At 44.9% G+C, this 17,577-nt stretch overlaps 1 protein-coding gene across 18 annotated transcripts in view; it reads right to left on the minus strand.

Moving 5' to 3' along the window:
- Positions 1–17,577, minus strand: part of SOX5 (SRY-box transcription factor 5) — a 766,948-nt gene that overhangs the window by 320,143 nt on the left and 429,228 nt on the right. For 14 of the 18 annotated variants that reach the window (XM_083461137.1, XM_083461148.1, XM_083461144.1 and 11 more), the window contains one exon: positions 7,889–8,120. In XM_083461137.1, the coding sequence (XP_083317263.1) occupies positions 7,889–8,119 (231 nt within the window). In that variant the 5' untranslated portion in view covers position 8,120. The remainder of the gene's footprint in view (positions 1–7,888; positions 8,121–17,577) is intronic. The other 4 variants (XM_083461132.1, XM_083461138.1, XM_083461130.1 and 1 more) reach the window with 1 other exon arrangement.

Genomic DNA, 17,577 nt, shown 5'->3' on the forward strand with positions numbered 1-17,577 from the left:
GCTTGCAAACAGATAATCCTGTTTCCAGAACTCTCCCCCCGCTTCTCCTTCTCCCCATAGGGCTGGTTTGAGTTTTTCAAAGCGCCGGGAAGGGACGCTGTAGAAAACACCCTCCCTCCCACATATAATGATAGCATTGTTTGGGGATCTGTGGCAAAGTCATCCCCAGTTAATTTAGACACAAACTCGAGTCAATTGCTTTATCTTGTGATGTGAGCTTCACAGGGTTCCTGGAGATTGCTGGCCTTACTTAACATGAGGGGATGCCTCAGCTTCTCACATGTAAGCTGAGCTTTATTGGCAACTGGGAACACAGCGCCGAACTTCCGCAGTTCTGTTGATGCAGGAGGAGGTGGGGTTTTTTTTGGGGGGGGGGAGAGAAAAGAGTTCCAAAGGTCTTGTCATTAGTGTCGGAAAGCAGTGGCCAATTTAGTGTCTAAAACACTGCGATGGCAACCTAAGTGCTGGCGACTGGGGTGCATCTATGTGTGCAGAATCGGCATGTAGAACACAGGCCAAGACTTTCAAATCTCTCTTTTTATAATTCCAGGTGGGGGGGGGGAATAAACCTCAATATGTGAGCTTGCAATCGCACATGCTAGTTTCTAAAGGGGACCCTGGGAAGGCAGATAAGCCCATAAGGAATTTCATAGTGGGCCTGGTCAGTATCACGTGGGCTTGCTGAAGAAGGTCACAGCACTACTACTTTAACAATGAATGACTACAAATCAAGATCCCCCCCCCCGGCCAAATCCTGCTGAATGTGAACTGGAACTTAAGGTATAGTGTAAGTATTGGGGGGGGGGAGCACAGCCCCTTTCAGGGATATTCCAGGCCCCTCCCTGAACATTCATCTTCCATTTATTTTTTTCTTACACGGGTTTCCACAACTCTTTTTTATAAAATAGAAAAGTTAAAGTGCTGGATGCAATTGCTCACTAAGAACTGATACAATTCCATACGGTGTTGAGAGAAGACCCCATATCCCCTCACAGAGCCGCATTTCCCAGAGTTCCCTGGAAAAAGGGATTGATCGTTGAACCACTCTGAGAATCGTAGCTCTGGGAGGACAACAGGAAGTCTTCTAACACCTACCACTATCCTTAACCAACTACTTCCCATGGGGAAGCCATGACGTTTGTGTGACGATGTATACAGTATTTTTCACCCTATAGGACGCACCGGCCCATAGGACGCACCTAGATTTTTTTGGGGGGGGAGAAATAAAGGGGAAAAAATATTTTTCCTCCCCCCCAGCCCCCAGAACGGGTCCCAGAGTGATGCCGAAACTGCGTGCAGCTTCGGCATCGCTCCGGGAGGTTGTGCAGAGCTGCGCCAAGCCCGGGAGCGCAGGCAGCTCTGTGCAACCTTTGGGAGCCCGGCGCAGCTTCGGGCCAGGCTCCCTAGGGTTGCACAGAGCTTCCTGAAGCCTGGAGAGTGAGAGGGGTAGGTGCGCACCGACCCCTCTCGCTCTCCAGGCTTCAGCGAAAGCCTGTATTCGCCCCATAGGACGCACACACATTTCCCCCTCATTTTTGGAGGGGGGAAAGTGCATCCTATAGGGCGAAAAATACGGTACTTGTTTATTTGTACAGCTCTGCTACCGTGTACACAGATTGTACACTCATCCGCAGTTACATGTGAATAGGGGTGTTTTCCCATTTCATTCAACAACCTCACAGGGTTGTTGTGGGGGTTAAACCTCGAGCTACTTGTACAAAAAAATGGGACATAAATGTAATAAATAAAACTAAATAAAAACAATTTCAATTATTTTTGCCACCTGCTTCATTGGACATTTGGAATATGGGATTCTTCTCAAAATTTCAGGAGCACTATTTTTTATGTGGAGTTTGTTGGTGCCCTTGACAAATAAATACAAAAGCTTCACGATATGCTTACGACCTCTTCTCTTTTTGTTATATTGCTGTATTTTACTTCTGGGGATTTTTGTTGCTATTCTAAACCTTTCCTTATCTGAAAATCAACAAAAAATATTTTTAAAAATAGCTGAACTCCATAAACCAGTGAGTATGCACGCTTTCACACAAACATTTGCACATGTGTGAAGACAGCTTATATAACTGTGTTCAGTGCAACATGTAAACAAGCCTTATAAGTGCATAGCTCAACTTTCTGCATGCACAGATACACAGATTGCACATTTGTTCTATGCAAGGCACCTAACAAGGGCAGTCAAGTACACGAAATGGGGTTGAGGAAACACCCAATGTGATATAATGACATAGGGAAATGTACGCTACAGAGGAGAAGTGAGAACCATAGCTGTCAACTTTCCCCTTTTTCTAAGGGAAATTCCCTTATTCTGAATAGGATTCCTCGCATGAAAAGGGAAAAGTTGACAACTATGGTGAGAACTTGACAAAGGGCTTCCATTTTCAGTGACCACCTGGCCTTCATCATAATATCGAGATTCACCCATCAACAAATTGTCTCAGCAGCCTCCTCTCACTTCTGTGAAGAGGGACAGAGCAGTCTCTCTCTTGGCTCTGTGGCCCATTCAAAAATATTTATTGCTGACTTTCACCGGTCTGGAAAAATAAAAGCCACCAGAACGGACTATCTGAATACTCTGGCGGCCTTCAAGGCACAGGTTTCCACCTCGTTGGGTTTGTACACAATGTTTCAGCTGCCCCGAGTGAACCGGGCGTTTGCTCGTATTGACACAAGAGGCTCAAGCACAAATATTTTCTGGTATGAAGTCATTCAATTGTTCCCCCCGCTTAGGTGTGTGCCTGTATGACTGGAAACAATGGGAAACCTACGGTTCCCAGCACATTTATAAAACAACGTGTTTGCTTTTCAGGTGATTATTTTCTGCTTAACTGATTCCAAATGACTCTCTTAAAAAAAGATGCCAGGGCTTCGCACTGAGTTGCTCCTAAACAAGAGGTTGCCAACCAGCCCCACCCTGGCTCACCAATGCAGTTGCCCCCCCCCCCCCCGCCCAGCCCGTGGACTCTGAACTTCTCAGTCACCCCTAATATGACACTGCAGGGTAGCCTAAGGCAACTACATTGTCTTAGGTTCACTGTCATTGTGTGCCCTGCCCCCGCTTTTTGTTTTGCTACTTAAAAAATGTCAGTACCAAAGGCCAATGTAAACGACTTGCATCATAATAATCTCCTGCCTTTGTTTTCATTTTTGATTGCAAACTCGCAACTGCAAACTCACAAATGCCCCCGAGGGTCATCTAGTCCAGCCCCCTGAAATGAAGGAATGTCAGCTAAAGAATCCATGACAGATGGCCACCCTACCTCTGCTTAAAAACCTCCAAGGAAGGAGAGGGCCTTGGGAGACGCCCAGTGATGCTGAGTGTTGACTCCAGTCCCGATCTCCACTCCGAGTTTTCCTCTCTCAGACTAACCCACCTCACAGGGTTGTCGCATGGATAAAATGAGGAATGTTCGGATATAAATGCAATAAACCGATGTACGGGAAGCCTTGCCTAAAACTGAAATGCTAGCTCTGAAGGTGTATTACATTCTTTCTGCTGCAGCTGCTGCTTGATGCAACATGGACTGCTTTGTTTATTCCGCCCCGGGGGTTATTTTGTAAGACAATGTGCGTGTATACACTGAAAGGCAGAAATATCAAACGTCAGTTTGCAAGCCTGGAAATTATATGTATGGAAACAGCTTTCAAGTGCTACTTTGGTGATGACATTTAGTGCAACAGTGTTTTCAACAATATAATTCCATCATAAGATAAATATCAATTTAGCATGGAAAAAAGACATTGAAGGAAGACAATTGCAAACTTTCATCGCCATTATTTGCTTCATTTTAACTGAACTGGCCTTGTTCGGGGAAGCTGGCCCGCCTCTTACGGAAACAACAGCGTGGAGTTTAAACTGCGAAATTGTGCGTGTATTGTGTGTCTGCAGAAGTGCATAATTATGCTACGTACTAACTATGCCTTATTGCCATGCTGCACATATGGCATCTAAGCAAGCTCTATCTGAATCTTTGCAAATCTATTCGCCATGCGATTTGAGCGGAGCACATTCCACATCGTTCAAAAGTAATTACACTTTTGTCTCCAGTGTAGGAGACGGCTTCCCCCCAAACAATGAAAATTCTCATTATTGGAGCTGGCACAATAACTACACTGGTGTTCACAACACTCTGCATTGTCCCATCACAATTAAAAGGGGGGAACCTATCCGAAGCTAGATGCACAAAAGGTATGCTTGCAAAACTACATTCCTCCTCCAGAACTGTTCTCTATTTCTTTTTTTATTTTAAAAAAAGCTCTGTGGAGCACGCAGATTGCTAATAGAACAGAGAGGAGGCTGACACACTGAACTGTGAACCAGGACATCACCACTGCCACCAACAGCACACAGACCCATTGGGATCTTTCCGCTGCCATTTGCTTGCAAAAACAGGTTTCATCCCTCTCTCAGCATTAGTCCTTATCGGCAATATGGGGATAAAAACCCCAGGCCTCCCTTACAAGGCTGTGGTAAGGAATGGGAGGAGGGAGAGGAGACTTCTTAAAATCTAGATTCATGGCACTCCTCCGAGGAGCTCAAGGTGGTATACATGGAGCTCCCTCTGCACATTTTATCTCTGCAATAACCCTACGAGGCGGGATAGGCTGGGGAAAGACACGTAGAATGGCTAGCTGGATGGGTCTTTTAGTGCAGAGCTTTGGGGTTCACAGGAAATTTGAACCTCAGCCTCCCAAACCCTAGTCTGACATTGTAACCACTGTGGAACCATTCAGGCAGTTTATCAGCCATTAATACTATTTTAGAGGGTTGGGATAGATGACCCTCGGGTACCTTCCCACTCTACAATTCTATGATTCTACTCCATACAAATGAGTAATTTGAGGCTTGAACAGAGAGGAGTCACCAGAAAGGGAGGAAAGCACGTGCACACCCCTTGGACAAGTTGTTTCCGTCTAGCCCCCCTATCTTTGCTTCCTTCTTTCAAAAAAGCTTAACCAAAGCTTATTTTTTATGATTGTAAGTTGTTTTAAACTGCTTTTCATATTGTGTTTTAATGTTGTAACCCACCCTGAGAACTTAGGGTGAAGGGTGGGCAATAAATAAATAAAGAGGACAAATCTAAATCCCACTTTACCCGTTCTGTACTCCCCACAACCACACTTTTTTTCTTCTTCTGGTGTTACCACTGGTGTGTGTGTGTGTGTCCAGGAACAGTCACTGACATGTATCTTGACTCTCAAAATGTAAGCTAGTAATGTACATACAGTGGTACCTCAGGTTAAGAACATAATACACTCCAGAGGTCCGTTCTTAACCTGAAACTGTTCTTAACCTGAGGTACTACTTTAGCTAATGGGGCCTCTCGCTGCCGCTGTGCTGCCGAGCACGATTTCTGTTCCTATCCTGAAGCAAAGTTCTTAACCTGAGGTACTATTTCTGGGTTAGCAGAGTCTGTAACCTGAAGTGCCTGTAACCTGAGGTACCAATGTACAAGGATATTGCATCTAGGTTTTCTCTTTCATTCTCTTTGCTTATGTGTGTCCTCTCTCATTTTAAAATAAACACACACACACACAAGCACACACACACACACCAGGTTATTCTTTGCAGAAGGCACTTCATCCAAGAAATAAAATTATCAACCCTCCATGTTTGCTCTGAAGTGGCAAGCAGTAGGATTTAACCCTTTGCTTTAGATGCAGAAAACAGGGGTGTCAGGGAAAGGAGGAGGCCACATACTGAAAAAATGATGAATTTTCTCCCTCACGTGACAAATTTATTTTGAAAAATAAAATAAGCAACAGAGTTTTCTGCTTTTTGAAAAGCTACAGAAAGATAGCACATCAGTGACCCTGCATGAGTTTGGGATGGCTTGAAAAAGAATAGATGAAAGGGGTTAGTACCAGGGGCTATGCATAACCCCCTGGTCCAATTCAGTGCCCAATACCATGCTTTGGCATGGCCCTGATCCAACCTGGAATGATCCAGGGCTGATTCAACCAGGATCTGGGTCTGAAACTGAATTGGGGGCCTTGCACTGTATTAATTAGGGTTTCGCTGATGTTCTTAGCTATGGCTTTATGGACCTTTTGTTGAATTTATCCTTATATATTGCACTCTGCCTTGCTATATTTTTTTTAATGAAAGAGTGGATTATAAATTTGAAAAAAACAGATGAAATGCAATAAAATAAAATCCTGATTGAACATGGTGCCCATAGCCTAATTGTCAATGGATGGAACCAATGGATTCAACTTACAAGAAAGGAGATTACGACTAAACACTAGGAAGAACTTCCTGACACCCCCAGGATGTTGTGATGGCCACCGACCTGAGTGGCTTTAGAAGAGGAGTAGTCAAATTCATGGAGCATTAGCAGAATGGCTATGTTCTGCCTCTGCTGTCAGGCAGTATCACTGAATACCAGTTGCTGCCAATCATAAGTAGGGAGAGTGTTCTGCTTGCAGGCGTCCCATCGATATCTGGTTGACTACTGTTGAGAATCTGCACTCCAGCATGAAAAGACGTCTGTCCCCATAAGAAACTGCTGTACACCAAATCAGATCATTTGCCCATCTAGCTTACCAATGTTGACACTGACTAGAGGCAGATGTCTGTGGTTTCAGGCAGGGTTCTCTCCCAGCTCTACCTAGAGATGTCACAGACTAAACCAGGGAACCTTCCACATGCAAGGTTGACCAAGCCTTGGTCAACCTGGGCACTGCTTCTTTGAAGCTAGAAGTGGAACCAGCAACAGAATGTTGGCTTGTTCGGGATTCCAGCCAGCCAGTCATGCCCTTTCACAGGATACTCCGTTCCAGTCCCCTTCCCCACTCCATTTCCGCCCCCCTCTTGCCCAATAGCCAGCCAGCCAGCACTGCTTGCTGAATGACTGTTCTGTCCTTATTGGGATTTTTGTCCCACCTCCCTATAAGGCTGTCACTCTGAAAATCATGTGGAGCTCTGGAAACTGAGGTTCCTCTGGAAGACCACTGGAAACTCCCCACTTTTGTGTGGATGCTGACATTTTGGCTACAACACGATACACATTCGGACAATGAGCTTGCTATGAGAAGCGCAAGAATCAGCTGTGCTTCTACATGCTTGCAGAGAAATCTCATGCTAATGCTCAAATTGCGTCCATATCTGGGTGCTCCCAGGTGCCTCTGGCTGGTGTGCTCCTGATTCACACATCACATCTATTTTTGTAGGCATGTCAACCTCAAGATTCCAGCATTGCAGAGGGTTGGACTAGATGACTCTCAGGGGCCCCTTCCAACTCTACGATTCTGTGATTCTATGTGGATTGTGAACCTCTTTGTGCCTCCTGTAATTCCCCCTCATCCCTGCGAAGTTACCCTCCAACCACTCCTGTCCCACAAAATACCCTCCCTAAATCCACAGATTCCCTATGCAGTCGGTATAGCTCTCTTATCTCTACCCTACTAGGAAATTTGAAGATGTAGGGAGGAAGAAGTGTGGGACAGCCAGGAGGAGAATGCAGGAGGGAGAATGAAAGGAGTTCACAATGCACATTAAGCCGAGCTATGGGTGGGTCCTTCATTCCGCAACCCCACTGGGGAGAAGGGAGGTGATTTCTATTTCACTATATCATTTGACTGATCTGAGGATTTCAACAACTGCTTCCCAACTTGCTGAGGCCCTCAGGAGAGAGCTGGGGGCTAGAGAGAGTTGGTGCTTTTGGTCCTTGATGAAACAACACTCTGTTGGAAGAAGGGGGCGCCAGGAAGAAAAGTGGTCCGGCTAGGTCAAAGTTTTCCCATTATTGTGATGTGTTCCGTACATGTGATGGCAAAGCCGCGCACCGTACAAAAGGAGAGGTCTTTAGATGCCAAGCTATTGTGGAGGCAAAAGCGAAAGCACAATAGGAGCCTGGAGGAGACCTACCATTGTGTTTTGCTGAGAGGTGGGAGTTCTGTGGCCGCAAGGCTCCTGCGTCAGCAGAGAAACCGGCTGAAATTCCTCAGAATGAGGCTTGTTGGGATAACTCACATGCAAAGGAAGGTGAAAGGCTTGGAGCCCGTCACTCTCCTCTTCTTCCACTTTCTGTCTGCCTGTCACCATGGCTACCTCTCCATCTGTTTCCCCATACGGAGAGGCTGGTCGCTTGGAAGACATCCTACAAGGAACAAAAGAGGGGGAAATAATGAAACCTCCACATAAATCCTTAATGCCGTCATTGTGTGGTGAGGGGCCATTGTAACAGAAATGCCTTTTTTGTGCTGGCGGAGAGCAGGAAACCATCCAAATACCACTGCAAAGCACACACAATCGGGAACAACGGCCAAGCAGGTAGCAGCAGAATAGCGCCTGTTTGTTGTGAGAATAATACGCTAATATAGCACTCTCTTGTATGCTGGGTTCTTAAACACAGTCACAAGGGGAGGGGGAAATTACCTAAGAGCACAACATAATGAAATGCAATTCCACTTTATTTTATTTTTATATAGTCAGAGGGGGACTTGATTCTCTTTCTCTCTCTCTCTCTTAAAAAAACACCACGTTTTGGAAGAGTTTGCAAAGGCAGAACATCTGTCTGGTGTACATGGCTGTTGACTTGCTCCTCTCTCTCTCTCTCTCTCTCTCTCTCTCACTCACTCACTCTCTCTCTCACACACACACCATATTTTCTGCATTGAAGGGGGGGAACCATAATGTAGTGAAGCTCAAACTTTTGTGCTTCTGAAAGTTAGCAGTTGTGTTAGCGGCCACTGTGTGCATCTGTATTTGTGTGTTTAAGCCACCAACTGGAACAGTAAAGGCTGGTCCACACGTGGGTAAGAGTAGAATCAAGTGAGAGTCAGACCAAGTAATGACTTGCTTGTGAGTATCAGCTATCACAGAGGGAGAACTTTCCTATCATTCAGTGTCAACTTTTAGTGCATGAGTCTGAGATGCCCAAAGCGTTGAGTGATCAAATGACAGCCCTCTGGACACCACCCTATTCAAACTCATGTACATAGCCCTTGGGACCAGGAAACCTTTTTTTAAAAAAGCACCTCATCCCTTATATACCCAACTGATCACTGTGTTGCACATGAGAGTGCTTCCTGCAGATACCATCCTATCTAAGGTCTGTTCTGCAGGATGTTGAAATAGAGTCTTTTGTGTGGTGGCCCCTAATACTTTCGGATACACATCAGATGAACACCATTTCTACTGAGTTATCAGCACCTGTTGGATACTTTCCTCTTTCAGCAAGCCTTCCAAGTGGAGAATTTTTTAAAAAACAAACAAACAGATGGCATGTTTTTGGATTTCAAATTGTTTTTATATATGTGGTTCTTTGAATTGCTCTTATGTGTGTAATGGGGTTTTTTTGTTTTTTGTTTCAAAAAAATAAAGGTTGTTTTGACTGCTTTTATATATGCACTTGTTTTGCATATGGTATATTAAATAAATAAATAAATAAATAAATATGGTGATGATGTCAGCTTGATCAAGGGTCTGCTTGTGTCAGCGTAAAGCTGAAACACCACTAACCAATTTGGTAAGAGCATTATGGCTCAGGACCCTCAGTCCAAAGGGACAATAGGTGACAAGGTATGGTAAAAAGGTTGGATATATGGATTCTGGCTAAACAGAGTAAATGTGAGACCTAAAATTATTTCCTGCTGTCTCACCATTAAGATCCTCAAACATGAATTACAAGGACAACCTAGCTTCAGGACTTTATAGGGCAAAATAAGGGCTCATCCACACTTAATTCAGACCCTCCAAGTGTCCCTATTTTTCAGGGACAGTTTTGAATTTACAGACATCATCCTGATTTCTGATTTGATCCAGGAATGTCCCACTTTTCCTTAGAATGTCCTTATTTCCATTAGAAAGACGTTGGAGGCTATAGAGCTATGTCACCTCCAAGCCAAGGAGGTAAGTAACTATAGAACCTTTAGAAGACATCTGAAGGCAGCACTCTGTAAGGAAGTTTTTAATTGTTTAATGTTCTCTTACGTTTCTATATATGTTGGAAGCCACCCAGAGAGGCTGGGGAAACCCAGTGAAATGGGTGGTGTAAAAATAATAAAAGTAGTAGTAGTAGTAACACCCCTATTTTCATCAGTAAAATGTTGGAGGGTATGTAAACTTTTGCCAGGCTTTCCCAGTCCATGTCTGAGTGCTCCCCCCGCACTGCTTTCCTCAGGAAAACCTGTAAAGCTAAATGGGAACAAATAGCAATTCAGGTTTTCTGTGGATTCCCATTTGCTCCAATTCAGTGGTAAAAAGTAGGTTTTCCTAGGGAAAGTGCTGTAGCAAAAAAGAACGAGCTTGGACATGGACCTAGAAAGCCTAGATCTTTAAGCCCCTTGAAGGGAAAAGAGACAGATGGGATAGACAGAGAGACATATATAGATAGATAGCTAAATGGGCAGACCTGAAGGTTAAAATCCTTGTTGCTTAAAACTGGGCTAAATTAGCTGGTTTAAGTGAAGCAACTTTGGAGCAAGTGGCCTGAAGGATATATATACACAGGTGCTCCTGAATGCATAATGCCCGGGCACCATTTCTTGGGCAAGTAAGAAAAACAAAAGAAAACCCAGCATTCACAACATTCCAATAACAGCATTGCTGATTTTCTTTTTCACAGTTGGAAAAGGTCCGTTTCAAAAGCCTAGTACCCACTTGAACCACAGAGGGTGTTGCGGGGACAGAAGGGTGCTGTGATCTTGAGAATGTCCATAGAATTTGGCACAGTGAACACGAAATAGCACTCAACTGGGCCAGGCAGCAAGCAGCACCTTTAAACAGCCTTTAATAAGGGCTTATTTCACTCCTAATGACCTGATTTGAAAAGCCATTCTCCCCCTCAAAACTGTGAGACTTAATAATAATTTAAAAAAAACAAACACTTTATGACTGATCCCTTCTCTCAGGAATACTTGAGAAGTTTGGTTTCTGTGAATTTCAATGCAAACTGACTGGATCGGCAGATCAGCACCAAATATCCTTGGGATTTTGCACTTCCCTGAATTTTGTGATACGGTTCTTGGTTCAAAAAGATACCCAGAATGCAAATGTGTATTTTAGCATAAAATATGTTCTAAATTGCATAAGTCGAGGGCCAAAAAGACAAACTTAAATTCAATTTTGTGATAAAATTTGCGTTTAAATATGAATGTTCCTATAGCATTTTTTTTTTAAGTACAAAATTGCTAAGATCCATCCATCCCTACCTTTAACTATGCATGCTCATCATCTGTTGCTTAAAACAGGAAGGGGAACTTGTTGCTACCTATCCATTGCTGGACTCCAGCTCCCATCAGTCTAAGCCTGCATGGCCAATGGTCACAGATGACAGGAGCTGGAGTCCCAACAACACCTAGAAGGACACAGGTTGCTCATCTCTGGTCTACAAGGAGAAAACAGTTTGGAGATCTGCTAAGTTTGTGTCAAACCTTGTCTTTTCAGGTGGAACAGAGAATAAAAGCATATTCTTGCCATTTTAACATGGTGCCATGAATGTACAATGCATTTTATGGAGTATTTTTTTTTAAAAAAAATGTGTATTTGTACAAATGCCCCATAACCAGACAGCTACTGCCCAAAGCCCAAACATTTAACAAAATTGAGGGGAAAGCAGAATTCACCATGAATCCAACCAGTTACTTTCTAATTCTCCAATAAATAAAGAGACCTGGCATCTACTCCGAAGTCAAATGCTATCAGCAAATACCTTCAACACAATTTATGTTTACGTGAAGAAGCCTATCAATGCTGACACTAGCTTTATTCTTCTGCTATTGTCACACCTTGAAGTTTCACCACTATTTGGCTTAAATAATAGGTTTTTCAACTAATGCTTTAGTGGGAATTCTTCTAGGACCATCACACAGACATCTTAAAGGTAAAGGTAAAGGGACCCCTGACCATTAGGTCCAGTCGCGGACGACTCTGGGGTTGCGACACTCATCTCGCTTTATTGGCCGAGGGAGCCGGCATACAGCTTCCGGGTCATGTGGCCAGCAGGAGTAAGCCACTTCTGGTGAACCAGAGCAGTGCACAGAAATGCCGTTTTCCTTCCCGCCGGAGCGGTACCTATTTATCCACTTGCACTTTGATGTGCTTTCAAACTGCTAGGTTGGCAGGAGTAGGGACCGAGCAACGGGAGCTCACCCCATCGCGGGGATTCGAACCGCCGACCTTCTGATCAGCAAGCCCTAGGCTCTGTGGTTTAGATGACAAATACAAGTTTCCTCAGAGGTTCATGCCTCCAAGGCAACTGCATGCATGTGCCTTTCAAGGAGAGGCTATGCACACCCTGTTCTAATGAAACAAAGGAGGGGAAATGGAAAACCAGGGCAGGGATTGAATCAAGTGTTTGGAACCATGAGCAGGAGCCCTCCAAACTGGCAGCATTTTGTTGCAGTTCTACCTTTACATTAACAAGATAATAATGTGCTTAATTTGTAACCCACTAAGCTGAATGCCCCCCTTCATGGATCACTGCCTTGTTGTGGCGAAGGGGCTAGAATAACTCCAGGAAGCAATGAGCTATGCCGTGCAGGGCCACCCAAGGTCATAGCCAAGAGTTTAGACTAAATGTGATCCACCTGGAGAAGGAACTGGCAAACCACTCCAGTATTTTGCCAAGAAAACTCCATGGACATGAAAAATGGAGAAACTCTGAGAAGAAAGTGAGAGTTTCCAAGGCATGCTCTGGTTCATGGGGTCTCAGAGAGTCGAACACGACGAAGACGACTAAACAAGAAAGCTGAACCCAGGTTGGCCACTAGAACTCTAATAAGCCTCAATGCTTTGCCCAGAGGAACACAGGAAGCTTGCCTTATACTGAGTCAAATTCATTGGCCCATGTACCTCAGTGTTGTCTACACTGGCTGGCAGTGGCTCTCCAAAGTTTCAGGTGAGGAATCTCCCCCCAGTCCTGCCTGGAGATCCCAGGGATTGAACCTGAGATCTTCAACATGCAAGCATGTTCTACCCCTGAGCGACGCCACTCCTCCTTACAAAAGCAGGGTGCTGTCAGGGATCTGGTTGACCCACAAAATCTGTTGAGCTGATTTTATATTGTTGGATCACAAGTTGCCCAAGCCTGAAAGATAATGGACACAATATACCTCAAAGCATTCCTCAGAAAGACCCACGAAGGGAAACCGCTAATGTTCTCCCGCTCATTGCAGTGGAGTGTGCACCATAGTGGATCGTGCCCTTTTGCAAATGCTTTCTAACCGATTTTGATAACCTCCCACTGCTTTGACTTGGCTCGTTCAATGAGGGATGATTCCTTCAGAGGCATCTCAACCCAAAGCAGATGCACAAAGCGTCCCACATTCAGAAGGGTGTTGTCATCTTGCGCACAGCCATCTTCAATTCCAACTCAACTGCTTATACCATAAAATTATGAAAGTCTAATCTTGTTACATTCAGCAAAATGCTCCAGAAATACTTCAAGAAATCCACAAAGGCGCTTGAGGTGGGGGGGGGGGAGAGAACTGGCTTAGCCATGTCTTTAAAAGTGACAAACACCGAAGTGTCAGGAGAAAAAGATATGGGGCTATAAATCGTAACTTGTTGGGGAATTAATTAAAGGATTCATCAATCATTACGCGGCTAACACCACATCTATATGTATATACAGCTGAAATCCCATCAGCTGCCACAACCTTACAGCAATCCACAGGTTCACAACTCCCGAAGTCCTTCTCTTCTGACTATTTATAAATGACTTTGTATAATCTAGCATTAAGACCTGTAATTATAAAACAGCATTAAAAACAGGCCTGCATAGTTATGGATAATTACAGTTGGTACACTTTGGAGCAGAAAATTCCCAACAGAAAAAAGAAGGCATTTCCATTCAAACACAGGCTTTGCCTTTTTTGACAGTTCCAAGTCCACAGGATATAACAATATATAACAAGATGCTTTAAACTGCATGTCTCCCCAACCACACACACTTCTTTTTAATGTAACAGACCCCCCCCCACTCTACTTCCCCATAGGAGCAAAGTTGGTTTCTTACTAAGCCCCATGATGCATGGATGGAGTCAATCAGCCAGCTTTGAGTTCAAGGTGAAAACTGGTTGGCTCCAACTTTTCTTTCATATGATTTAAGCTGGGTCAGTACTCTATTGATACAAAGGTCTTGCCTTCCTTATACATTTTCATAATATTAGAACTCAAGATTCATCCAATACAGCAAACCAGTCAAAGGTCCTAGGGTGCAAGAACAAAGGTATCTGCCTTATGCCCAGGCTACCTAGTTCAATATTGTCTACACAGAATACCAGCTGTACGAAACCACAGGAGGGGAGAATGTGTGCAGGTCCTCAGATACCTGGTTGGCTGCTGTGGGGACAGGATGCTGGGCTAGATGGACCTTTGGCCTGATCCACCAGGTTCTTCCTATGTTCTTAACACTGACTTACAGTAGCTTTCTAGGGTTTCAGACAATGTCATCACCAACCCTTCTAAGAAATGCTGGTGATTGAAACTGGGACCTTTCTGCAAGCAAAACAGGCACTCTACCAATGAGATATGTCTTCAATTGATTTGACCAACCTCCTTTAAAACCCCCTGGCAGCAAGTCCCACAATTCCATTTTGGGACCTTCTGCATGCAAAACAGGTGCTCTACTAATGAACCACAGCTGTTCCCTGAGATTCGTCTTAAGGCACATGAAGCCACTGTCTTGCTGGAAGTAAGCAAGTCTGGGACTGGTCAGTGCCTGGATGAGAGACCACATGTACAGTGTCTGGGGTTCCATCAAGGAAACTATGGAAAGGAGGAGCACATGGGTGGAAAAGACATGCCCTCTGTCTCTACAGTCAGGCACAGGAAGATGATGCATGTTGGCACCTAGATCACTCGATCACTCAACACTGGATGACTTTGAAGACTTAATGAACTTTACTAGCATCTACATAAAGGTAGTGGTAAAGGGACCCCTGACCATTAGGTCCAGTCATGACTGACTCTGGGGTTGCGGCACTCATCTCGCTTTATTGGCCGAGGGAGCTGGCATACAGCTCCCGGACCATGTGGCCAGCATGACTAAGCTGCTTCTGGCGAACCAGAGCAGCACATGGAAACTCCGTTTACCTTCCTGCCGGAGCAGTACCTATTTATCTACTTGCACTTTGACATGCTTTTGAACTGCTAGGTTGGCAGGAGCAGGGACCGAGCAACAGGAGCTCACCCCATCACGGGGATTCGAACCGCCAACCTTTTGATCGGCAAGTCCTAGGCTCTGTGGTTTAACCCACAGCGCCACCCGCGTCCCTAGCATCTACATAGGCAATAGCAAAAAACTGAAAGACTTCTGACTGCTTAACCTTGGCGCACTAGCATCGGGAATTACGGCAAGCAGCAATTGCTGAAAAATTGGCACACAGGCTCTGTTCATCCAAGAGTTCTTGCACTCTGTGCCAGGACTTCATAACCTACACAAACCAAAAAGAAAGATGACCAGCACCTTTCTAAACCCTTCTTTAGACTGTGGAAGGCAGGCTAAATTATGGATAGCCATGGTCATCAGTCTCGAAGAGTAATGGCCTATCTGTACATTGCAGACATGAGCTGTACAGAACTGAGTTTGCCCTAAGTCTGGGATATGGGGAAGAAAAAACAATATTACTATAGACCTTAAGACTGCTGCTAAACATTACTGGATAAGCCTCTCAGCAATGGCTTGCTCACTGTTGCTCTTATGGGTTTGTTTTATGCTCATTTTTTTATGTAGTGTTTCCTTATGTTATTTATTTATTAATGTGATTTCTTATTAACCATATTGTCCTGGGGTGGGTTGCAACAACAGAGCGTGCAATAATAAAAAGCGATAAAGCCGTTACAGAACAGCGCACATTCAGCAAAAGAGGTAGATCCCTCAAAACAAAATACCTCAACAGTCAAGACCCTGGGGAAAGGGTGACATACATCACAAGCTGTATAATGACGATTCTAGAGACACCTCTGTGGGGATGGAGTTTCACAATTTAGGGACTGCCCCAGAGAAAACTCTAGCTAGGGGTGTCACACTTCTGAGGGTGGCAGAACTAGCAAGAGGACCCCTTCAAACGATCTTAACTTCTGAGAAAGTTGGCAGGAATTTTAACAACAACAACAATAGTTGGGGGGAATGGACCAAGGAGTTACAGTGGACCTGAGTCACAGTGGACACTTGAAGCTGAACTAAAATAAAATAAAAATTGAGACATCAGAGCAGCCTCACCCAACCTTGAGTGCCTAGATATTGTTGGGCTACACCTTCCATCCTGCCCACCTAGCAGTTCGAAAGCCCCTAAGTGCAAGTAGATAAATAGGTACCGCTTTATAACAGGAAGGTAAACAGCGTTTCCGTGTGCTTCGCTGGTGCTGGCTCGCCAGAGCAGCTTCGTCACGCTGGCCACGTGACCCGGAAGTGTCTCCGGACAGCACTGGCCCTTGGCCTCTTAAGTGAGATGGGCGCACAACCCTAGAGTCGGACACGACTGGCCCGTACGGGCAAGGGTACCATTACCTTTACCTTTACACCTTCCATCATCCCTTGCCAGCAAGACCAAAGGCCAGGGATGATGGGAGCTGTAGTCCAACAGGACCCACAGCTGGGAAAGGCTCATCTAGAGAACAAGCTTCAGGGAAGTCACTAACTCCCCAATGAAAACTTTTCCCCCACTCATACACCTCTTCCACTATGTGTTTCTTTACTGAAAGAAACAACCCTAACTTGTTGATCATAAAATTTTTAAAAATGCCACAAGATGAAATAAATAAAAATGTCTCTCTGCTGTCAATCATCCCGGGACATAATAATCTGTTAATTATTAGTTTCTATGAACACATGAATCACTCACCATTTTTTATATGCATGCATGCTATTTTTCCTCCCCTTTTTTTCCTTTCATGGGCAAAGGGAAACAATAGATTGGTTAACACATTCCAAGTGAGCAAACTCCGAGCCAACAAGCTCCCTGACAGCAGACACCCTCGACACACCTCTGCGCAACTTAATTTCATGTAAATGCGATCCGGACTCAAGGCTTGGCAAATGAAAACCAGCATAGACTGTGCTGCGATCTCTTTTGCATATTGGCAAAGGTTGCCAAAACATTGCATGGAAGGCAAGAGACGTGCCCAAAGCTCACCAACGTGAAATGGTGAGAAGCTGCTTTAAATTGGAGCATCATGACCAGGACTGTCTACACTGAGTGACAGCAGCTGTCCAGGGTTTCAGAAAAGAGCCCTTCCCAGTCTGGCCTGCCGATGGCAGGGATTGAAACTGGAACCCTGAGCACGCAAAGCAGGTGCTCTGCCACTGAGCCACAGCCTTTGCCAATGTGAAGAGACTGTAATGACTGCTCCCCGCATAAAACAGGGGGCGCCCTTTGCGTGGACACGCGCAGCCCCTGGCCCCTGTGTGGCTCCATCTGCACAGGCGTGGCTTCGCCTTCCCTCAGGTGGGATACCTGGAGGTCTCCGCCTACCTCAGTCAGTTGTCCAATTCCGCTTGGGGAAAGCGTTGCCAAGGAGACCAGGCCAGGTAGGGGAAGGACTACCTGCCCACACAATAGAGGGAGGATCTTACCTGGGAATCCTCACTTGGCTCCAGAGCTTCTCCC

Source organism: Podarcis liolepis, assembly GCF_965112155.1.
Source record: "Podarcis liolepis genome assembly, chromosome: 10".
In the NCBI taxonomy this organism is placed as follows: Eukaryota; Metazoa; Chordata; class Lepidosauria; order Squamata; family Lacertidae; genus Podarcis; species Podarcis liolepis.